The 22,055-nt window shown below is 36.7% G+C and overlaps 2 protein-coding genes and 1 long non-coding RNA gene across 4 annotated transcripts; all 3 read right to left on the reverse strand.

Annotated features, from left to right (window-relative positions):
* Positions 1-1,061: 1,061 nt before the first annotated feature.
* On the reverse strand, positions 1,062-5,569 carry LOC121051439 (cyclic nucleotide-gated ion channel 1-like). Its single transcript, XM_040513810.1, has 7 exons — positions 5,274-5,569; positions 4,523-4,949; positions 4,183-4,413; positions 3,265-3,572; positions 2,752-2,866; positions 1,966-2,196; positions 1,062-1,855 (listed from the first exon to the last, which is right to left on the reverse strand). The coding sequence occupies exons 1-7, from the start codon at positions 5,333-5,335 to the stop codon at positions 1,250-1,252; spliced, it is 1,980 nt and encodes a 659-aa protein (XP_040369744.1). The 5' UTR covers positions 5,336-5,569; the 3' UTR covers positions 1,062-1,249.
* Positions 5,570-13,593: 8,024 nt separating this feature from the next.
* On the reverse strand, positions 13,594-15,282 carry LOC121049947. Its single transcript, XM_040508438.1, has 5 exons — positions 15,034-15,282; positions 14,706-14,936; positions 14,437-14,535; positions 14,069-14,170; positions 13,594-13,986 (listed from the first exon to the last, which is right to left on the reverse strand). Exons 1-5 carry the CDS (start codon positions 15,280-15,282, stop codon positions 13,594-13,596), a joined length of 1,074 nt encoding a protein of 357 aa, XP_040364372.1.
* Positions 15,283-15,620: 338 nt separating this feature from the next.
* On the reverse strand, positions 15,621-22,055 carry LOC121051077. 2 transcript variants are annotated; one of them, XR_005805050.1, is made up of 5 exons: positions 21,857-22,055; positions 21,416-21,485; positions 20,471-20,519; positions 20,113-20,200; positions 15,621-15,756 (listed from the first exon to the last, which is right to left on the reverse strand). It is a non-coding gene; the product is annotated as an uncharacterized LOC121051077 (long non-coding RNA). The 2 variants fall into 2 exon arrangements; XR_005805049.1 differs by lacking the exon at positions 21,857-22,055 and having other exon boundaries at positions 21,416-21,545.

Consider the following 22,055-nt stretch of genomic DNA (forward strand, 5'->3'; position numbering starts at 1 on the left):
AGGGGGCAAAAGCGTCAGGAAAATTGAATAAAACAGGCACGTGTTGAAAATGTTGGGTAATTGGGGTTGAAAAATGAAAACTGTTGATTAAGTGGGCAATCTCTTAGAGTGTTTGGGTAAGTGGGGTTAAATGTCCCCAAAATTGGGTAAATGATCATTTCCCCAAGAGAGAATCATTGACAATAGGTGTCGTATCTCGCACCCTAGTCCCAAGTCTTTCTTTAATCGATCAATTATTGTTTACTACCAACCAAAGCCATCCAAATACGTCTTAAAAAACAAGGGAGGATTAAAAGCACCGATATGCACTTACATTTACATAAATGGATGATTGAATTACATCAAATACATATTTTGGTTATTAAAAGTAAAATTGATTGTAAATATTAAGGGTTGAGATCATCTTATAAGTGTTGGGTTACTTACACTGTCGGTGCATAAAAAAAATTTCATTAAAAAATTTAATAATTAAACCTCAAAATGGTAAATAAACCTCAAGTCTCACATGCAAATTGTTATTTGATTAATACTTTGTAATTCTGATTGCAATTCATTAAAACTTGTAGAATTTTCATCGAAAATTTTTAGCAGCATTCCTCTTGACCACCCGCCATGGAAGCCATCAAGGAGACTTCATGTATGGCTGGATTATGGATTTCATTTTCTAGATTTCCTAGGCGGCTAAACCCAATGAAACCTTTGAACCCTAGGAGACTGGGATGAGACGAGACGATTCTGTCCAAAATTTGAGATACATTTGGGCTTTTATTCATTAAGATTATAAACTATGCTTGACTGAAAGACAAAAAGAGCAATGCTTGAAGCCCAAGTTTAAGTGGCTCACAATCCAGGCGCTTGAGTTGAGAGAGTGATAGGGTAGCTGCTTATGCAGCCCAATGAGTTTGGTCTACTTAAATAGGGGTGGAATTGGAAATTTGATTTGAAATTTTAAAAGTGGGCCGGGATTACTGGGTTTTGGGTCTTTCGACTCTCCAGGGTTGTGCTTTCAGCTGCAGAAGAAGAATTACAGAAAGAAATACCATGCCAGCCGTGAGTGAAAAACTGATAATACTCGACTGTGATTTTTGTTACTCTCTTTACAAGATAGCTACTTTCAACTCTGAGTGCGATTATCTTTCATTTTAAGATCAAAAAGGGAGAGGGTGATGAAAGGTTAGAGATTTCGATGTTTGAAACTATATACAGTTCAAGAATGATTCTAGAATATATAGTAAACCCAACGAACGAGCTAGCCATGTAGAGAATGACCCGGAGAGGGTAGCTGATCCCACATGGCCTTGCTGATGACGCGTTTCAACTTCATACTTCGACTACCCAGCTGATTAGTATCCAAATTATTGTGAGACTTAATTTCATGCTTCTTTTTCATCACTTGCCTGATGCGACGGAATTGTTTTTCTACGGAAGATACTGCCAACTTCTCCAACACAGACTTGTTGAACTCAGTTAGATCCTTGTTCTTGGTGAAATGCCACCAGAACTTACTGACTACAATCTTCAAGTCCTCCGCACTCAGCTCAAGGGCTTCAACTTTCATGATGGGCTTAACCATTCTCGATGAGAATGGCAAGTCTTCGACATCACTAAATTTTGATGCCCATTTGAGAAGCTCTTCTGATCCATAGAAGTCCCCTTTCTCAAGAAACTTGGAGCCAATTTTTCCACCTTTACCATTGGTCTTGTAGGTCTGTACAGTGCCATTTGTGAGGAAAATCATCTTGTCTAGTCGCTTTCCCTTTCCAATAATGCATTTGTCCTCAGGATAGTGCACCGGCTGGAGGCGCTCGCATATTTCTTTCAACAGTTCTTCATCCATAGTTTGAAGCATTGGCACCTAGATCAACATGTGTATATCATATATTATACGGTCTGTTAGTACAATATTTATATACTCCCAAACACAATTCAAACACTTGCACAAGTTAAGGAAAACAAACTACTTACTTTTTTAAGGATAGCCAAACGAAGAAAACGCTCGATGTATTTACGATGTGTCAAAGGAAGAATAGAGAGTATATCATCCACCCCAACATCTATCTTCTGTTTAAGTTTTTGTATCATGAAGTGCATGATCACTTGCTTCAAATTGCTAGGCAGGCCTTTTCTAAATAGCCATAAATCTACCTCCTTACTTATCCTTTCCTTCTTGTTTCTTTCCGATGTTGTAGTTACGAACTGTATATATCCAACACCAAATAGCAGCAGGTTAGTTGTTAGCAAAAAATGAGTAAACTTGCAAATGGAAGGTATTATTTCAAGCACAACCAAAATTTTTGTATGCATGCATTTGAACGTGTAACCAATATGTTATCACCCAAATATCAATTCTAGCTGCGATGCCAGAGGGTGAAATTAACACTAAAAAGCAGTGAATAGTGGGTGACCTGGTGACCCAAAGGGTGAACTTGCTCTTAGGGTTGGCACACTTCTCATACATGCAAATACCTTTTTAGCAACACATATTACTACTTTGATGACTAATATGATAACTAAAAAATGTTTTCATTAAAGTTAGTAAGGTCCTCATTTGAGTAAATATGTTCCCGTTTGAGTAATTGAGTCTAAACAGTATTAGTTACATATATGCAATAAAAAATTCCAATATATAAGTGGAAAAATTCAAAGCAACAAGCACCTGAACTTTGTTCAATAGGTTCAACATTCAACAAGTTAGGATGGCAGTAATTAATTAGAAGAGAAAAAAAATCGTATAAAGACTGTGCCACTAACCTGCAAAACTGCATTGAGATATATTAAAAATAGTATAATTCCAACTACAGAGATACCAAACGCAAAGAGATTCTCCCAAGCATAGGTACTGGTCTGGAGATTTTGACCAAATGAGCTGCAAAATAGAAACGGATCGATCGATGACACCAAATTAGAAACTGTTCCACATGAATTGGACTCCAACTATGCAGGAAATTAAAGATGGTAAAACAATATCAAATGAGGGCATCCCCTCGAGTATACTTAAATATCTCCATAAATATATGCAAGTGGTAGAACATAGGTTTTCCAATTTGAATTGTCTAGTCTACTGTAGACACCAAGATTATCTCACGTGACATTGCACATGTCGTGAAAACGTTATCGAAAGAATTTTTAATGAAAGTTGGACATCATTGGCTGCAAAAGGGTACCTCTAGTGGTACATTTTTATTTTGTAGTGAAGGAAAACCAATATGTGTTATTATTGTAACATTGCTCAATATATAAGATCGAATGACAGTATACGCAAACCTTAGACTTCGAAGACCCCACCATAAGCAATGCAAGAATTTTTGTGGAAAATCTGTTGATCCCACTATATTCGATTGAAGTGCATCGAGAAATATACCAAAATTGAAGACTGTTGAATTTGGTGTACTTATGGGGCAAAAATCATTTATAAATGCGACATTCTTAAATGAATGATTGCCATTCTTAAATGAATGATTGCCACCACAATCAAAAGTACAATCTTCACATTTGCTTTCCTTTCGACATGCATATTGCCAACAATCCATCTCTCTTTGAATAGAAAAGAAGTACCAAAAGGCTCCAAGCACCTAAATGATTAACAAATTGATTAGTTACTTGGTAAAATTGTGGCTTCACATGGACGTTGAAAAAGAAAAAGTGTAACGTCCTCTTTTGAAGGGAGGATGTGAGCAATGAATTTCATGAGAATGTCATTAAAAAAAAATTGTTTTAAGTGAAGGCTGCTGAATTTAATAGAGGGTCTTTGAATTTAATATCAATGGTGTAGAGTATTATTATTATTTTTTTATCTCCAATCCACACATCCTACTGGTTCTATGATATCCTTGAGATTTGAACTCATGACCTAAATAACTAAAAACACACAAGTACACAATTCATCAACATTAAGGGTGTAGATTAACAAATAAAACACAATTTTAATGCAAGTTTTAATTTCATAATTCATATTAGATTCAATGTTAATAACAGACAACCATGAATTCTTTAGCCACAAAGAGGAGATCATTATTTTAAAAACAAGTCTGACCCAAATAATAATAACAAAGATTTTTTTTTTTTTTTGAAAAGATAATAACAAAGATTTTGACTCACTAAAGCAAAACTTACATGTGAAGTTCAAGATAAGACGGAAACAAACTTATGGAAAAGTTTAAATAAATTTAGTGGGAAACATACATGACTGGCAAGGATAAACTTGTACACCCTGAACGGTATTCGATGTCCATTGTCGCCATAACGAGTCTTACCAGCCTCCTCCTCGTCAGGCTCTTCCTTATTGACCTTACATGATTGGTACATACGAAAAATTCGTGGAAAATATTGAAACAGAATAAGAGAGTTTAGCAACTTCCTCCTATTCGGGTTCGAAATCTTTCTCGTTCTTGTAAGTAAAATGAGGATTACTACCTGCATGCAAACATTATAGAGGTTCAGTTTAAGTTTTAACTGATTGAAATTAAAGACCAGAAAAACAAATTAAAAGGCTAGCTATATATAGCTGCTCTAGTGCTCTTACATGTGGAATGGGAAGAACAGCTAAAATATCAATTAGGAAGTACGGCCATAAAATCCGCTTAGCCATCTCCAAAGCAAGCTCCACTAACTTAACCCTCCGCCGCCGCGGCCGCGGTCTCACAGCAAGAATTTGGGAAATGATGTGCACTATACATGGGAGATCCACCGCCGATCGTAAAAAAAGAGTTACTGTCTTGAGATTTTGGTCCAATCTGAGACATTTCATGTCTTCGTTGGTGATAGGAATGTATAAGAACAAAGGATCCACCGAGACAGAAAGCACGCAGGACATTGTAAATATAGTTTTCCACCAACTCAGCAGGAAAGACCGAAGAATTTCCTTTAGTTTAGGCCATAGCTTTCTTGATCTGTGTCCTCCACGTTTAGCTTTCCCCTTGACAGCCTCTGAATGCCAAAATTCTGGAATACTGACACAACAAAAATGAAATTGCACCCATGGATCAGAAAGATCAGACAAAAAATTTTAAGGAGCTAGCCAGTAATATATTTAGCATTGTGTTAGTGTCTACTCCTTGGCTACTAGATCCAAATACAGTGGTGATAGAGTAAAGAACTAACTCCACAACGGTCTGTTCAGACATATCCATAACTGATATTTCCTCTCAACTCAACAATTACAGAGTCAGATTCTTGGAGCTTCTTAATTAGAATTAATGCTTCAAAGTATGAATAATTAATATTGATAGATGCCTGGCCTCCTGCATAATCTTAAAGTTAGATGAAGAACTGACCTCTGAGCTCGAGATATCTCTTCCAAGCGCTCTACATTTAAAGCTACTTCATCGTTAGCCATGACTCAAAACAGAAGCGTTTTTCTATAACGATCCTCAATTTTGCAGCAAATGAATCGCCTTAGAAATGAAAATTGAGAAACAACTATACTCGATCACGAGTAAGTGTGAATCAATAGCGCCACATTTTATATATTGACATGCAAATTTGTTTGATAAGCTCGGAATTCTTTCACTTCATTCGGCAAAGTTTTCTTTTTTATCTCAATGATTTTTTTATATTTTGTTTTTGGTGAGCCATCAATGATTCATACAGTAAAATTGTACGAGTTATTGTCGTAACCGAGTGGTATGAAATTAAAGAGCAAAATTAAAGAAAGAAGATAGGCCGTCTCTCTCACCGTCAGACAATCACTGACAATGGGTCTTGGTCTTGGTCTTTTTCTTTTGCTTCCGTTAGTCCATTATCATTCACTATTTCACTTATCTTTTTCTGGTGTGTTGTACCACTTATAGTATAATATACCAACAAAACCTAATTTAGTTTGTTATTATATATCTCAACCCTACCAACCATTTCCTTTATAGCCTATAGCTAGTGGATGACTGCATGAGTAATGTTCACTCTCATGAAAATGAAAAATTTCACAAATGGTCACTCAACTATGATCCATTTGACATTTTGGTCACTTAAGTTTCAAATATATCACTTTGGTCACTCAACTATTACACTGTCAATCATTTAAGTCACTTTGTTAATTTTTTTCATTAAAAAAAATTATAAAAAATACTCTTTGAGTGACTTAAGTGATTGACAGTGTAATAGTTGAGTGACCAAAGTGATATATTTGAAATTTCAGTGACTAAAGTGTCAAATGAGTTATAGTTGAGTGACCATTTGTGGAATTCTCCCTTATAAAAACTACGGGTTGTAAGGCCATCTCCAGTAATCGAGTCTAAAGGGTTATTTCTTAAATTGTAGTCCCTTTTTTATCTCCAACAACAACCAAGAAAATGACTAAAGAGCCACAAAAGGCCAAAGGGCTTAGAAAAGGGCCAAATGTAGCCCTTTGGCTAGCACATGCTAAATTTAAAAGGATCAAATGAATTGCTAGGATTACATGCAACCACTAGTTAGTTATTATTATTATTTTTTTTATCAAAACATAAAATTTTTCAAAATCTCATTTTTTCTATAAATACATAAATCATTTCTCTATTATTTCACACCTTCTGTTTTCGTTTTATAATTCACCTCAACATGGATATTTTATCTTGTCAAAATTTTGCATGTTTGAAAAATATTTACATCTCAAAATATAATCTAGCTTAGAATAATTACAACTAAGGTTCTAAAAAACGCTAGGCGCTAGTCGGGCGGTGATCCGGGGACTAGCGCCTACCACCTAGGCGGTTTTTAATTTTTAATTTTAATATTATTTTTATGACATAATTATATAAATAAAAATATTTAAAGTTCACAATTAATTGAGAATAAATAGAGAAAAAATGTTATAAAATTTAGCAATCATACTCATTAGCCAAAAGAAACAATCATACTTATTAATTAAAAATAAATCGGGTAGGTATGAATCTAACAATCTGTTAGTCAACCTCCTCCCAGACCCAATATTAATTCCCGGACCCAATATTCATAAAGCCCAAAGATTAAGCTCTATCTTATCTCTTTGACCAAAAAAACAAAAAACGCTCTATCTTATCTCATCTGTTAGTTGTACAGGAGAGAAGAAGAGACACTTTCAAATTCGAAGTCATTTGTTGCAGCAGCAGCAGCGTCGTATCATCATCATCATCACAATCATGGCACTCATATCCCGCATCACCTTACTCTCTTTCTTTTCTTCTCTCCTATTCTCGCCCACTCTGATCTCAAAGACCCATATGTTATCGTCGAAGACTCCTCACTCCCCGTGACCACCAACCATCCATCACCACGATTGCCACCTCCCAACCCGATTCGATCTCAAATCCCAGAGAAATCGAGGAGAGGGATGGACTTATGTGCGGCCGTAAAGCCTTCGAAGAGAGGAAAAGCGGCAGTGGAAGAAAGATGCGAGGTTGAATATAGTTCAGATCCTAGCGCCCAGCCCCATTTTGGATCCGCCTAGCCCGCCTAGTAGCCCGGCGCCTAAGGCAAATGATTAGGGAAAAATCCGAACGGCACCTTCACGCCAAGCCGATTTTTAGAACATTGATTACAACTAATAAGATCATAAATTTAAAAAAAAAAAATTAATCAAACAATAATAAAATATTAGAAATAGCTAACATTTGCCCTGCGTTGCTGGAGACCATTTATTAAATAATTATATTTTGAGGGCTAAAATTTAGATCCGGACCTAATATAGTCCTCCATTACTGGAGATGGCCTAACAACCCCAAAGTTCATGATACACGTGAAATTGGAATCTGTCTACAGACAAAGTCAATAGTCAACTCTAAATATTTATGTCCAATTAGTTTTGAGTTTGGATAATTGGATATTTTTTTCTTTCAATTTTTATTGGGGTGCGGCTATTGCCACCCTATTGCCACTCTATTAACTAGTTTGTTCACCCTACATTCTCTTCTCTCCCTACATATATTTCTTTAATTTCAAGTTTACTTAGTTAACCCATTTACGTACAGTACCTAAAATATCATTTTTCAATGTAGAGTTTAACTCGAATTTTTTTTCTATTTGACTTCCTCCACGTCCCGAATTCTTTTTTTTGTAGCATAACATGTGAATGATTGAAGATGATGAATGCGAAGAAAGAAAGCGTTAGGGTTTAACGATAAATGAAGACATTAAGAAGTACGTGTCTGTAGGGTGTAATAAGAAAAATAAATTGTAATTTTTAATAAGATATTGTCCTGTTGAAGGATATCGACATTGACTGTGCCTCTTCAAACTAGGGTTTAGTTCTAGAGTTGTAATAGAAGAGAAGGTCCTAGATTTCCTAATTATATTTGGATTCTATTTCCTTGTATGACAAGATTATGTACTTTGTAAATCCTTATATAAAGGGCTCCTATTATCAATAATAGAACACACACAATTCTCCCATCTATTCTCTCTGCAATTCCATTTTTACTACAACACGTTATCAGCACGAGCCCTAACTCTAGCCCTAAAAACCAAAAAGCTGCCACAAACCCTAACACCTTAAATTTCTTTCACCAAAAGCTGCCGTAAGGTCCTAGCCCTTGCTAGCCATACCGTGCGCTACTCCTGCAGCCCTTGCGCACCCGTGTGCCACATAGTGCCCCTGCAGCATCGTCGCCCGCCTGCTGCCCCTGCAACATAGCAACACGCTCGTTCCTGTGCAGATCAGCCTGCTTGCACGCCCAGAAACTTCTTGATTGGGACCTCAGATGAAAATTCTTTCTTCATAAAAGTTGTTCGTCTCTGTCTCTTCTATCTGACCTCCAAATTTCAGCCCCATTGGAGTCGTTTTGAGACCTGTACACCATTTGAAGTGGGAGCTGTTTAGAAGCGAATCTGCTCTGAATTTCAACAAGTTTTAAAGATTAAAGTTCCTGCTTTCATGTCTTTTAAATTTCTTTATTTGCTGCAGGATTTTCCATATACGAACATGGGTTCGATTATTTGATAAGCGGAATTGTGGGGATTCACGCTAAACGAACTAAGAGCATTCGTAATCAAGGAACTAAGAGTGTTCATAATCTTTGGACTAAGAGCGTCCGCAAGCATCTATTTTTGGCCACATTAAACATCATTGTTTCAGTCTAATCCAAATTTCTTGGAAATCGATTTCTTGGTAGCATTAAGGCTCGGAAATCTTAATATTAGTTTTCGTGGAAGCATTGACTCCGAAACTAATCCGTTCTTGTTTCTCCTTTTTGGATATCAACTTGAACAAGCTTAATTTTACTCCATTAGATTCTACGGGCGCGGGATATTTATTGCCTACAATCCAAGAGCCCTGTTCTAAAGGAACCGCTCAAGACTCACAAACTGAGATAGATAATTCCAGGGCACTTACCCTGATGAAGCGCCACATGGAGATGGCACTCCAGTTTGAGTACATGAATGAGGATAGCGCTATAAACCTTTGGGTAGCGCTTCGTGAATGTTTTAACAACATTCACAATTTTACGAACTTAGAAGCATGATGGAATTATCTCCGCTTCTCTAACTTTGACAAAGTTATGGAATATTGTTCGGAAGCTCTCCGCATCAGACATTGATGCATGCCTGTGAAAAACTATCACAGAAGAACAATTGATTGAGAAAACCCTCAATACCTTCCCTGTCTATGTTATGAGGTCCTCTGATTTATTCCAGTCTCATGTAAACGCAAGACGGAACACAAATTTCCATCAGCTAATTGAAGCTATGGCATGTGTTAAAAGGCACAGCCACGAACTTTGTGAATGGAAAATATGGTAGGCTTCAAGATGGCTACCATGAGCACCGTTTAATGGCTAGAAGATGTCACCATGGTTGATATGATCAACATGCTCATGAAGGTCATCGCCAAAGTTGGCAAATACATGACCAAAGGAGTCATGACATTGAGGGTTGGGGGTTGGACACCATGGCGCCACTTTTGGCCCTGGTAACACTATTCCAACGCCAATGGTCCTAGGGACCATTTATATTGCGTCAATACGCCTCAATCAATAGAGCATCCTCTACATTATGTTTTATGGAGTACTTGATCAATGGTGATCAAGACATCGAGTTCAAAAAGACTTTAAATCTGGCGATGAAGACAAAATGCTGCAGATTTTGACTTCGTATAGTCTTTTATTTTTCCAAGAATTATATAGTGGCAATTATGCCTTAATCAATAAATGACAATTTTGTCTTAACTCTTTCTCTAGTGGCACATCCAATGAAGTATGATGTCTAGGAAAGTGAATGAGATTAGTGGTACTTAAGAGAGCCTCGCTCCACCGACATCTCTCTCTACTTCCCTGGTCATATTTAATTGGAGTTACCAAACGGATTGAGTAACTATGATTTGTCTAAGTTTGATTTTTATTTTGGATTAGACTTTGGTTAAGAAACTTTGATGTAATCATTGGCTATTAATAAAGTGTCTATTCTTTTACTTAATGAACTCCTAGCCCAGAACATATGGCTACCGACTCACTACCCAGATCATCTCATTCAGTCAATTTGACTTGATAATCTTAGAGAGTTTACATCGAAAATTTTCGATGACTATTGCATATTATTGGGTATTGATATCAAGTATCATATTCTCATGAACACACCCAATTGGTCTCGCGGAAAAGGCACCATTAAAAGACTACGATGGTAGCCTGGATTTTGGTAATGCGCACCAATATTTCCGCTTAGGTTATACAATATAGCATGCAGTTATGCTAATTTGTCTACGACTCATAGCAGCCATTCAACATTTATTTGCGTTACAGCTAGTGACTGGGTTCGAGTCTAATATCTCGTACTTATGCATATTTGAGTGTGCGGTTTATGTGCCAATTGCGCCGCCACAGCGCATCAACATGAGTCATTGCAACGAATGTATATATATATATATATATATATATATATATATATATATATATATATTTGTGTTGGACATAAGTCTCCAACCATAAGTTCACTATGTAAAACCCTCGACAGGCGATCTCTTTTTCGCTGGATTTGCGAATTGTCACTTTGATGAGACAGTCTTCCCGTCGTTAGGGGGAGATTAGAACGTCAATGTTCAATAGGAACGACAGGAATTGTCGTGGTCTGTCTCCACTATGTCTCATCTTGATCCCCTAAAAGTGACGAGATCACATATACCTGCTGCAAACATGTCTGCAAGGATTGATGTCCCCACAAGAGGACATGGTGCCACCCAGAGGAGATGGGTACGGCACCACTACCATGGATGGTCGTATGGTGACGCCACAAAGGTGGCATAATGCCGTCATTGGCCATGGGTTTCGCTATAGAGCGTAGAAGACCCATAGGTTCGATGTATTCTCGCCCTAAGATCGAAGAGAGCGAGTTTGGCACAACTTGATCCATTGATCATTGATACTCAAAATCCGTCTCATGAGAATATTTTGGATTGTGGTTATGTCCAAGAGACATCGTTGGGGGACTCCTCAATGTTAGAACCAATTCCTGAGAATATAGAGATCTCCACAAATTACACTAGTGTACATGAAGACGTGGAATTATTGAGACTAATGACATCGAACGTTACTCCGTTGAAGAATGCCAACGTAGAAAAAATTGGCCTAAATGGAAAATGCGATCTGGATTGAATTGGATTCACTAACGAAGAGGAAGGATTTTGGGCCTGAGATGCCAACACCTCCTAACATGAAACCTGTTGACATTAATAGGTCTTCGTTAGATAGCGTGATGAGAAAAAGAGTTGGTAATCTCGCCTTATGGCGCAAGGCTTCTCACAAAACGCCCTGGAATCGACTACGAGAAGACATATTCTCTCGTAATGGATGTCATTGCACTCCACTACCTTGGCAATTTGGTAGTTTCAGAATAACTGAACATGCAGCTTATGAATGTGGTCACTACGTATCTTTATGGGGATCTAGATACGGAATATAATGAAGGTTCTTATGAACTTCATTTACCCAAGTCAAGTGGCTCTAGACCATGGAGCGCGTTTGCAACGAGGTTGAAATGCTCACTAAAGTGACTGCTTGATTGGGAAGGGATACGATGAACTATGCCTACACGTTTCCATGACAAGTTCCGAATTTGCAATTGTCGCGGTTTATGTTGGAACCCATGAGAGTTAAGGGATACCGCTGAACACCTGAAATCCGAGTTTGAGAGGAAGGACCTTGGGAGAACACGGTTTTGTCTAGATTTAGAACTTGTATACCGTGTTAATAAATGCTTAGGCATTTTTATAAAGTCAAAGATGCACTCCCATAGTCGTCCGTAGTCTTGGCCCTAAGAGGGATCCGTTTCGTCCCAGGGATGATGATGAAAACGTGTTAATAGCAAAAGTGCTTACCTGAGTGCAATATGCTCATTATTGTACTTATCACAATACAAGACCGGATTCCTCAATTGTTACGAACTTGTTGGCTAGATATAGCCCCGCGCTAACGCAACGTCATTGGACTGGTATAAAGACAATCTTTCTTTACTTAAAATGTACGATAGATATGGGCTTGTTCTATCCCTATAGAGAGAAAAGAATGACGGAAGAATGAGAACGGATCTCATTAGCCCAAGAGGCACCGTCCAAGACGCCATGACCGGCAAAGCTGCCACCACTAAGGGTGGTCGGCGTCATCCTCCTCCCTTACACCAAAACGATGGTGATGTTTGCTGATGTAGGGCATCTCTCTAACCCTCACAAAGGTCACTCCCAAATGGATTATGTCTTTACCATGGGAAGCACCGCGATATCTTAGAGGTCTACAATGTTGCTACTTCTCAAATCATGCATAGACTATTGCTCTACATGAAGCTGTGCGTGAATGCATATGGCTAAGGTTCGTAATTAGACATATTCGAGGAACTTGTAGTTTGAAGTCTACCACAGATGAACCTACACTACTAGAATTTACCCAATGAGTGACAAACCACTTTTGTCACCCATTCTTAAAATTTCGTCACCCAAAATTATGAGTGACGAAAAAAGTTCGTCACCAATTTCGTCACCTATAGTGCGAGACCTATTCTTTTGAGTGACGAAATGCTAAGTTCGTCACCAAAATAAGTTTAGGTGACGAAATAAGCTTGTCACCCAATCATTCATATTCTGTCACCCATTCCTTTTCAAATCTTATCATTTTTTTTATTTTTGTGCCAAATTTCAACTTATTGGTGACGAAAATAGTTCGTCACTATTTAAATCATTTTTAAAATTTGGCACCAAAATTCATTTTACCCGCCAAATGCAATATGCTTAGTGACAAATTAATTTCGTGTCTATTTATAATTTTTTAATTTTTAGTTTTGGGATTGGGTGACCAACAGACGTTTTGTGACTAATTTATAGTATGAAGATTAATTTTAAATCAATAGCTATAATTAGCAATACTTTACTATAACAAGCTAGTAATACGTAGCAATGCTAGCATAAATATATTGATATGCTTATATCAGCCAGTACTTTACAAAGTAACTTGAAAAGTTATAGATCAAGTGCTAGATGCATTTGACATCTCCAGGCATCATTTTACATTCAACATGTATCCTGCCAAAAACTAATAAGGATATCAAAGACCTAAAAACCTGCAAAAGCCCTAAACTAAGGGATCTATAGGCATCTGAAAGTATCATGCCTTCATTTGTGCATCCAAAATATAACTTGCAAAAAACTAATGAGGATATCGAGACCTAAAGCACGTCCAAATCCTCATCCTCATCATTCTCCACATCCTCATCATTCTCCTCATCCACATTACCATTCTCGACTCCCTCTTCATCCACATCATGTGTAGAAGGTTGTCTCTCACCCTCAAGCGAAGCAAGTCGCTCTTCTAATAAAACAATGTACCTCATAAGTTGAGCATTTGTTGGGTTTGAAGTGGATGCAGGGACTGAAAGACAGAATGTGTCTTTTCTAAGACCATAACCCACACCTCGAATGGTCTTACCCTTCATAGTCTCGAGCTCTTTAGCCAAGATATCTAATTGCATTGGGATAGGCACTATAACATCTTCAAGTGGGGTACCCTCAGAATCGGCCATCTGTTGCTTGGTTTTGATCAACTCTACAATCAAATTTTTCTACATATAATGAAAAATTTATTAGATATTTAATCTATGATGTTAGTGTTTCAATACAAAAACTATAACATATAACTCTTACCCCTGTCTTCTCTGCTTCTTCATTGATCCAAACACCACCATTGTTGCCTCTATGTTGATGCATGAGACTCCAATTCTCAATAAAGGTCACGTTTTTACCCTTCTACATGTGACCATAATAAAGCAATTGAAAGCCAATATAATTAATGGTATATGAGAAGAAGTCTAGTATGTAAATAAGAACTGCACAAAAATAGTCCGCCATTTGTTCTGAAGCTCCTCATCATATTTCTATATTATTGTTTTATATGTCACCAAAATTGAACAAATTAATGGATAAGTTTTCACAGCAAATGAAACAAATTAATTCGACAGATATATCTAATAATGGAGTTCAGCAACTAAATTTAAAGAATACCAGATATTTACCTGTTCTTCGGCTTCCATATGTTTTGTGAAAGGGCGTGAACCACCACAGTGATTATAAATTTTCTTGTTCCTATTAATAGTATTGATCCTACAACGGTTCTGCATGTGTGTGAAAAGAACCAATCATTAGAGTATCATTTCATTCTTAAAATTCACCTGACGTTAGTCTTCTTGAACTTTTAAGCATATGGTCCTAACAGAAAATACATTTGAATAATATACACTATGCAAGCAACTTCAACAATACAAATCAGTGTACATTTTAATACCTGATACGCTTGATCCGTGTACAAATTATCACACAACCACTCCCAATCACTTATGTCCCTGTCACCAAACACTTTCTCAGTAGGGGGGTGAGCCCTTGCAAAATCAATGTCATCAGCATATTTTTTGAAGTGCTTGTGCAATTTTCCCTTCCATGATCTGAATGTGTTATTCATCTTGTCTTCAACAAATTTTGCAATGCCAGGTTCTTTGAAATTGACATCAAATTTATGCTCAAATTACAGTAAATCAAGAAGAGCTTAGTCTAATAAAATAATTGTAAATGTAACATTATAATCAATTTCAAGTTAAGTAAATTATATCACTCACCAACAACCCCTTTTTGATTTCGTCTTTAACTTCTAGTGTAACCTCCTTCCAGGTTTTGACATGAAGTGGGGCTAAGGAACGTGTTTGAGACCCAATTTCTGAAACAAACCTAGAATTAGCTTGGACACCATTTGGGAGCTTTTGATCGTCATTCATCTGAATCAGAATCCTCTCATTAGAAGCAGTGACAATATCATGAGTTCCTATCCCCTTTGTAACACCACGTGTCTTTTTCCCCTTAGAGGCCATGTCATGATCAGCACCTAGTGGTATTGTTAAGAAAATAAAGTTTAGTCAGAAGATCATACAATGAATATATAGACCTATAGTCCAATTCATATATCTAAAATATGAATCATGGCTCATAGACAAGCTATGTAGATTTATTTATATTAAATGTGTTATTGGTGTTATGACTGTTATCACAATCCAAGTAACTTACTTTCACTAGAATGTAATGGTGGTTGTGGTTATCGCTGCTGTGATGGCTCAGGTTGTTGCAACTATGGTGGTTGTGGCTGCCTCTTTCCTAGTTGTTGTGGCTGTCTCTTTGCTGGTTGTTGTGGTAGTCTCTTTACTGGTTGTGGCAGTCTCTTTCCTGATTGTTGTGGCTGCTTTTTCTGTTGTTGCGGGGGATGCTCTAGTTGCAACTCTGTTGTAACATTTTTGGCAGATGGCTTATTCCCAATCTTCTTCATCAATAATGATTTCGGTTTCAACATCCTGAGACAAATTAATAAATTATCAGAATAAGTTAGAATAATTCATAATACAAAACTGAATAGTCATAATAAAGAATGAAGAAGATAATATGTACAAGACAACAATAGAACGAAAACATAAATTTTGACTGAAACTCATATATAATACAAAAGTAGAACTTGTCATACAACAATATTCAAAAAGTTTAAACCTCCCTTAACATCTTAATTTAAGTCACTATCAACATCACTCTGAACACTATTTTCCTCATCCTCAGATTGCAATTCCTCTATGTAATCATCATCAATGAAATCATCAATAGTTGTGGACATCCTTTGTTCAATATCCTTGTTGGAAAGGATGACAGTTTCAGGTTGAACACCATCTCTACGTAAATGTGTACTGGAATACACAATATTTTCTTGAACATTCATTGCAGTTCCAACTTCATCTTCTTGGTCTATATCATCATCGTAGTTTGATTCCACATTGAATGCCTCTTCATTTTCAGGAACATCCCAAACGTGTCTATGTTGTATCTTCTGAATCACTTTCCAAGCACCACCTAACATAGGGTCATCAAGATAAAAAATTTGTTTTGCTTGTGCTGCTAAGACATAAGGATCCTCGCTATACCATTGAATGTCAGTGTTCAAAGATATGAGATGGTAATCTCGAATAATGCCTTCTCTTTTTCTCTTCTTAGGACTTGTATTGTATCACTGACCTTTGAAAAGAATAACTGAATAGCCACATATAAAGCTTACTTTAACAACGCTGACCAAAGAACCGTAAAAGCCACTTGCCCTGTCACCTTGTAAACCTGGCACCATAATCCCGCTGTTCTGAACAGATTTGGTCTCTTCTATTTGTTTGATGTGCCAACGGATCCCATTCACAGTACAACCTGTAAATGTACTAACAGTATCAACCGGACCAAATGACAATGCATACAACTCATCGTTCACTTCACTTGAACCTTCCTTATGCAATGCATTAACACGAGCCTTAAACCATGTAGGAAAAGAATTTCTCTGTCTATCTTCTAAATCCAAATGACTCTCTCTCTTCAATATTTCTTTATGCTCACTACACAAACAAAAATCACAAGTAATAATCAACAAGTCAAACATTTCATTAAGAGATACTGCCCCTACCCCTTTCTAAATTTGTTTTCATAAACTGATTACTTTTCTAGATATTCAAATAGCTAATAAAATGACAACTTAGCAATAAAAATAAGTTCAAACTTAAATATAAGAAAGGGGAGTGCAGTAAGTCATTCTACTACACAATATAGTTAAGTTACTCACACTTTAAAGGGTTCAACTTCATCACAGTTATTCAATATGTACCAAAAAGCTGTGTCCTTGTCTTTTTTTGACCACTGGGCTATTTTACGGCCATGCAACATATGTGCACTACAAGAAAAAACAGAGAGAGTCGCACTAGTTTCACCCCCATCATAGTTCCGCTCTGGTCGTGATAAACTTGTCTCAACATCTTTGAGATACATGGAACAAAAGGTTAATGATTCTTCTGCAATATATCCTTCAGCGATGGAGCCTTCAGGATGTGCTTTATTACGTACATAATCCTTCAGATTTCCCAACTTCCTACAAAGTACAGGATATGACATATTATTAATAATGTACTAATTAAAAAAGTAATCATATTCAGGATTAAAAAAAAAAAAGATATATTGATACTTACCTCTCAATTGGAAACATCCATCTCATAGGAACTGGCCCACCAAGTAATGCCTCATGCGGTAGATGCACAGCCAAATGCACCATAACATCAAAAAAAGCAGGTGGGAAGATTTGCTCAAGTTTACATAGTATCACCACAATATCAGTCTGCAACCTTTTCAAATCTTCTACAATTAAGGTTTTTGCACAAATCTGTTGAAAAAAGCTTGACAGCTCTATAATGGCATCACACACCTCTCTACTTAAGTAAGGTTGAATTACCACCGGAAGAAGTCTTTGCAACAACACATGACAATCATGAGTCTTGAGACCGGAGATCTTTCCATCTTTAACACATCGATAAATATTAGAAGCAAACCCCTCAGGAAATTTGACAGTTTTGAACCATTGCCAAAAAGGCATACGTTGCTGTGGTACTACTGTATAATACGGAGTATGCTTCTTAAAATCAGACCCATCTTTTTCAATATGCAGATCATCTCTTATACCCATGTCTTGTAAATCCAATCTTGCCTTGACTGTGTCTTTGGTTTTCCCAGCAATGCCTAATAATGTGCCCACAACGCTGTCACATATGTTTTTTTCAATGTGCATTACGTCTAGGTTATGTCTAATTTTCAGCTTACTCCAATACTCCAACTCAAAGAAGATACTCTTCTTTGTCCAGTTAAGTTCAAAGTCTACTCGCTTCCTTTTCTTATCAGGATTATCATCATGTTTACCAGGCTTATAAGGTCTGAGGCGATTAACTTGGCATAAGATGTCATCACCAGAAAGTAGTTTAGGAGGAGGTCTCAACTCAAATTCATTGTTGAATAGCTCCTTGTTTTTATGCCATGGATGATTACTTCTCAAATTGCGCCGATGTGCCATAAAACAAATCTTACTCCTCAAGCCATAAGATGATGTATCCTCATTACAAACAGGGCATGCCATATATCCCTTCGTGCTCCAACCCGACAAATTTCCATACGCTGGAAAGTCATTAATTGTCCACAATATAGCGGCTCGAAGGTTGAAAAAAGAATTAGTTGATTTATCATAAGTTGGAACACCAAACTCCCACAACTCTTTCAATTCATCAATTAAGGGGCATAGATACACATCAAGATCCTTGCCTGGTGCTACTGGCCCTGGAATCAACAAAGTCATCATCGAGAACTGTTTCTTCATACACATCCAAGGTGGGAGATTATATGGAACCACTATGACCGGCCACATACTATAGGAAAGGCTCATATTTCCAAATGGATTGAACCCATCTGTTGCAAGGCCTAACCTTACATTCCGTGGCTCTTGAGAAAACTCGGGATATCTACCATCAAAATCTTTCCAAGCAGGTGAGTCAGCTGGATGCCTCATCTTGCCTTCTTCATCAGCTCGCTTATCATGATGCCACCTCATATTAGTAGCTGTATCGTTCGACATAAATAGTCTTTTCAACCTCGGTTTTAGTGGGAAATACCGTAGAAATTTTTGAGGAATCTTCTTCTTTTTACCCAGATCAAAATTAGAACCTCTATATTTATACCTTGGTTCACTACATTCTGGACAGAACTCTTTATCCTGATGCTCTTTGTAAAACAGAGCACAATCATACTTGCAAGCATCTATCTTCTCATAACCTAAGCCCAAACCTTTCAACATCTTGTTCGCAACATAAAATGAGGGGGGAATGTTATTAGGCTTAGGACACACTCGATTCATCACCTCTAGAAACATATCAAAAGACTTGTTAGTCCAATGATTAAGGACTTTGATATGCATGAACAAAACCATGGCAGTTAAAACTGAAAATCCATCACAACCAGGGAAAAACTCTCGCTCAGCTTCAGCCCTTAGTTTCTCATACTGATCAGCATCGCTTCTCATCCCATTAGATCCATGATTATCCATCACATCTTCATTGCCTCCTTGTATCTCATCCTCCTCTAGATCTTGAGCTATATCATCCATGTCAGTAGGTGGGAATGCATCATTCAAAATATCATGCACAACATCATTGGCTCCAACAATCTGTTCAGCCATTAGGGGAGAAAGAATTTGTGATTGCTGTTGCACTGTTTCTCCATGAGATGTCCAGATGTCATAACTCGAAGATATGCCATAGTTTCTCAAATGTATCTTCACAACTGGTATAGTTTGACGATCATGGTTTAGGCACTTGATGCAAGGACATCTAGTTCTGCCTTTAACATCCACATGCTTGCTTGAAACTTCAAGAAATGACTGAACACCGCGCTTGTACTCATCACTCAACTTGTTCAGATTTTTTTATCCATTTTCTATCCATGTTCAGTCCTATATTTAACAAGTATACATGCAAAAGAAAAAATTGCAGCAGGATAACTAATTGCAGAAAAAAATTATAAGTTACATGCAAAAAAAAAGAATAATAATAATTGCAGCAGGAAAACTAAAATAATGTTCAAGAAAAGAACAATCTATATGTAACTTGGGAAAAAGAAAAGAGTTGTGATCAATCACTACATGCCTACTTATTTAAATTCTTAAGTTTCTAAATGGGTGCAAAAAAAAAAACAACGTACTATTTCACAGTATAATAAGAAGGGATTGTAGAACAATCTCGAATATTACTTAATAATTCAATCTAAAACAAAAACAAAATGGTAAAAAGGGAACATATAACAACCATGTAACATACCTTGAAATTGTGACCAGATCCTTCTAAATTTTACAATTGGTAACTTCCCCTTCTAGCTAATGGAAAGCCACACATAATGATTCAAGAACTGCAATGAAAACGGGAGAAATAGATTTACTGCATATTGTTGATAGATAATGATTCAATAAAAACTAATTGCAACTACACTCACATGCATAATATGAGCTGCATATATTATGAACTACTTAGAACTTCACAATAAAATCAACTACTTGTGCGCAATACTAGAAAGTGCCACATAATTATAAGTTAAAATCTAAATTATATCTCCACTCAGTTCTAACACTCCAACCAAAGTGTACACTCAAATGAATGAATCAATAGATCGAGGACGTACCTGATGAGGAAGAAGAGCTAAAAGAGCATTCCAGATATCATATTTACCCCTACAAGACAATCATGTCTGTTAACAAAGCTATGCATAATTAAACTCAAAAAGATATCAGACCAAAAAAAAAGGAAAACAAAAGAAAATTGTAATTTTGACTTTTGACAGCTTGAGCATACAACAACAAGATCAATATATCTATTACAGTCCAAGTAAAGAATAGAGACTACACATATCACTAACAAGTTGCCTCTCTTAATGCTAAAATGTCACCACAGTACATAACTTGTGCTTATTGTCACTTGAAAGTATATAATGTTCTAAATGGAAATGAGACTTTTACAATTAATTGCTTAAAAGGCCGATATCTCTTCACCGTTAACACCTAAGTGCCTAATACTTATTAATTGCTTGATTTATGTAGATAGAAATATAATAGAAGTTATAGAGCACACTTACTTTTTATAAACATAGACTTCTATGAAAGGCACGTTGTGTTGAACATATATTGAAAACCAGTAAACAAAAACATATAAATAATTGTAACCAAAAAAAAAAAAAACATATAAACAATGGCATTGACCAAATGGATTTGATCAGACATAACATACATTGAAATGCAGTTTCCAGCCTTTGATTATATCATGAAAGGTAGACACACTCCCATGTTTGGCTTTTACTGTTATTAGTTATTACCTTGATGCTTTCAAATAATAATTACTCTACTTTTTATCAAATAGATTATAGACTAAGTTCTAAATACATTGCCATAGTAAGAACGCTAAAAGCACAGAAAGTGAACACTAACAAGGGGTTCCCCTCACTCATGCTATAATAATCCGTGCTCAGTAACTTCCATGAAGCAACAAGGAAAGACTTACCCTCACTCCAACCAACCATATACATGTGTAAACAAAAAGAAGAGCTACCACACACAAGATAACAAATAAGTACCTGTGGTGGCCGAGCTTTGGACGCGAGGTAAACAAAGAACCAGTGAAACCCACACCAAGAACTGGGGAACCTATTTCAAAGACAAATATAAGCCACATCAAATTCCAAATTGCATTCAAATGCAACCAATTTTGGTTACAGATAGCACTAGTAATCACTCAATCAAACAATTACAAAAACTAAAGCACCGAAATTTTGAAATTTGAGAAAGTAAAACTGAGCCCTAAATTACAATACTTTAGCTATTGAGCAATCATATAAGCATTTCTAACAATTCTTCCCGCAATTTCCATGAAACAATAAAAAATTAAATATGATCCAAATTTCTTAATCAGTAAAAATGTAAGCTTGAATCGGATTTTGCAGTCCCAAATCAAATGAGCTATTGGGTTTTAAATTGGGATTGAATTAAAATTCATGGTGTGCCCTAAATCTAAATACCTGAGATGGATGAAGCCCTTAAGCTGCTGGAATCTTGTTCGTCTCCTTATGTTTTCTGCAAAGCTCAATCCAGTTGCAAAGTGTTTGTGACTAATGAGAAGCCAAAATGGTGCTAAAGCACAAAGTTGCAAGCTTGGGAAATCGATTAAAGCACCATTCTAGAGTATCCGAATACCTGAAAGAAATTGTGAATTAAACC

Source organism: Rosa chinensis, chromosome 1, assembly GCF_002994745.2.
Source record: "Rosa chinensis cultivar Old Blush chromosome 1, RchiOBHm-V2, whole genome shotgun sequence".
In the NCBI taxonomy this organism is placed as follows: Eukaryota; Viridiplantae; Streptophyta; class Magnoliopsida; order Rosales; family Rosaceae; genus Rosa; species Rosa chinensis.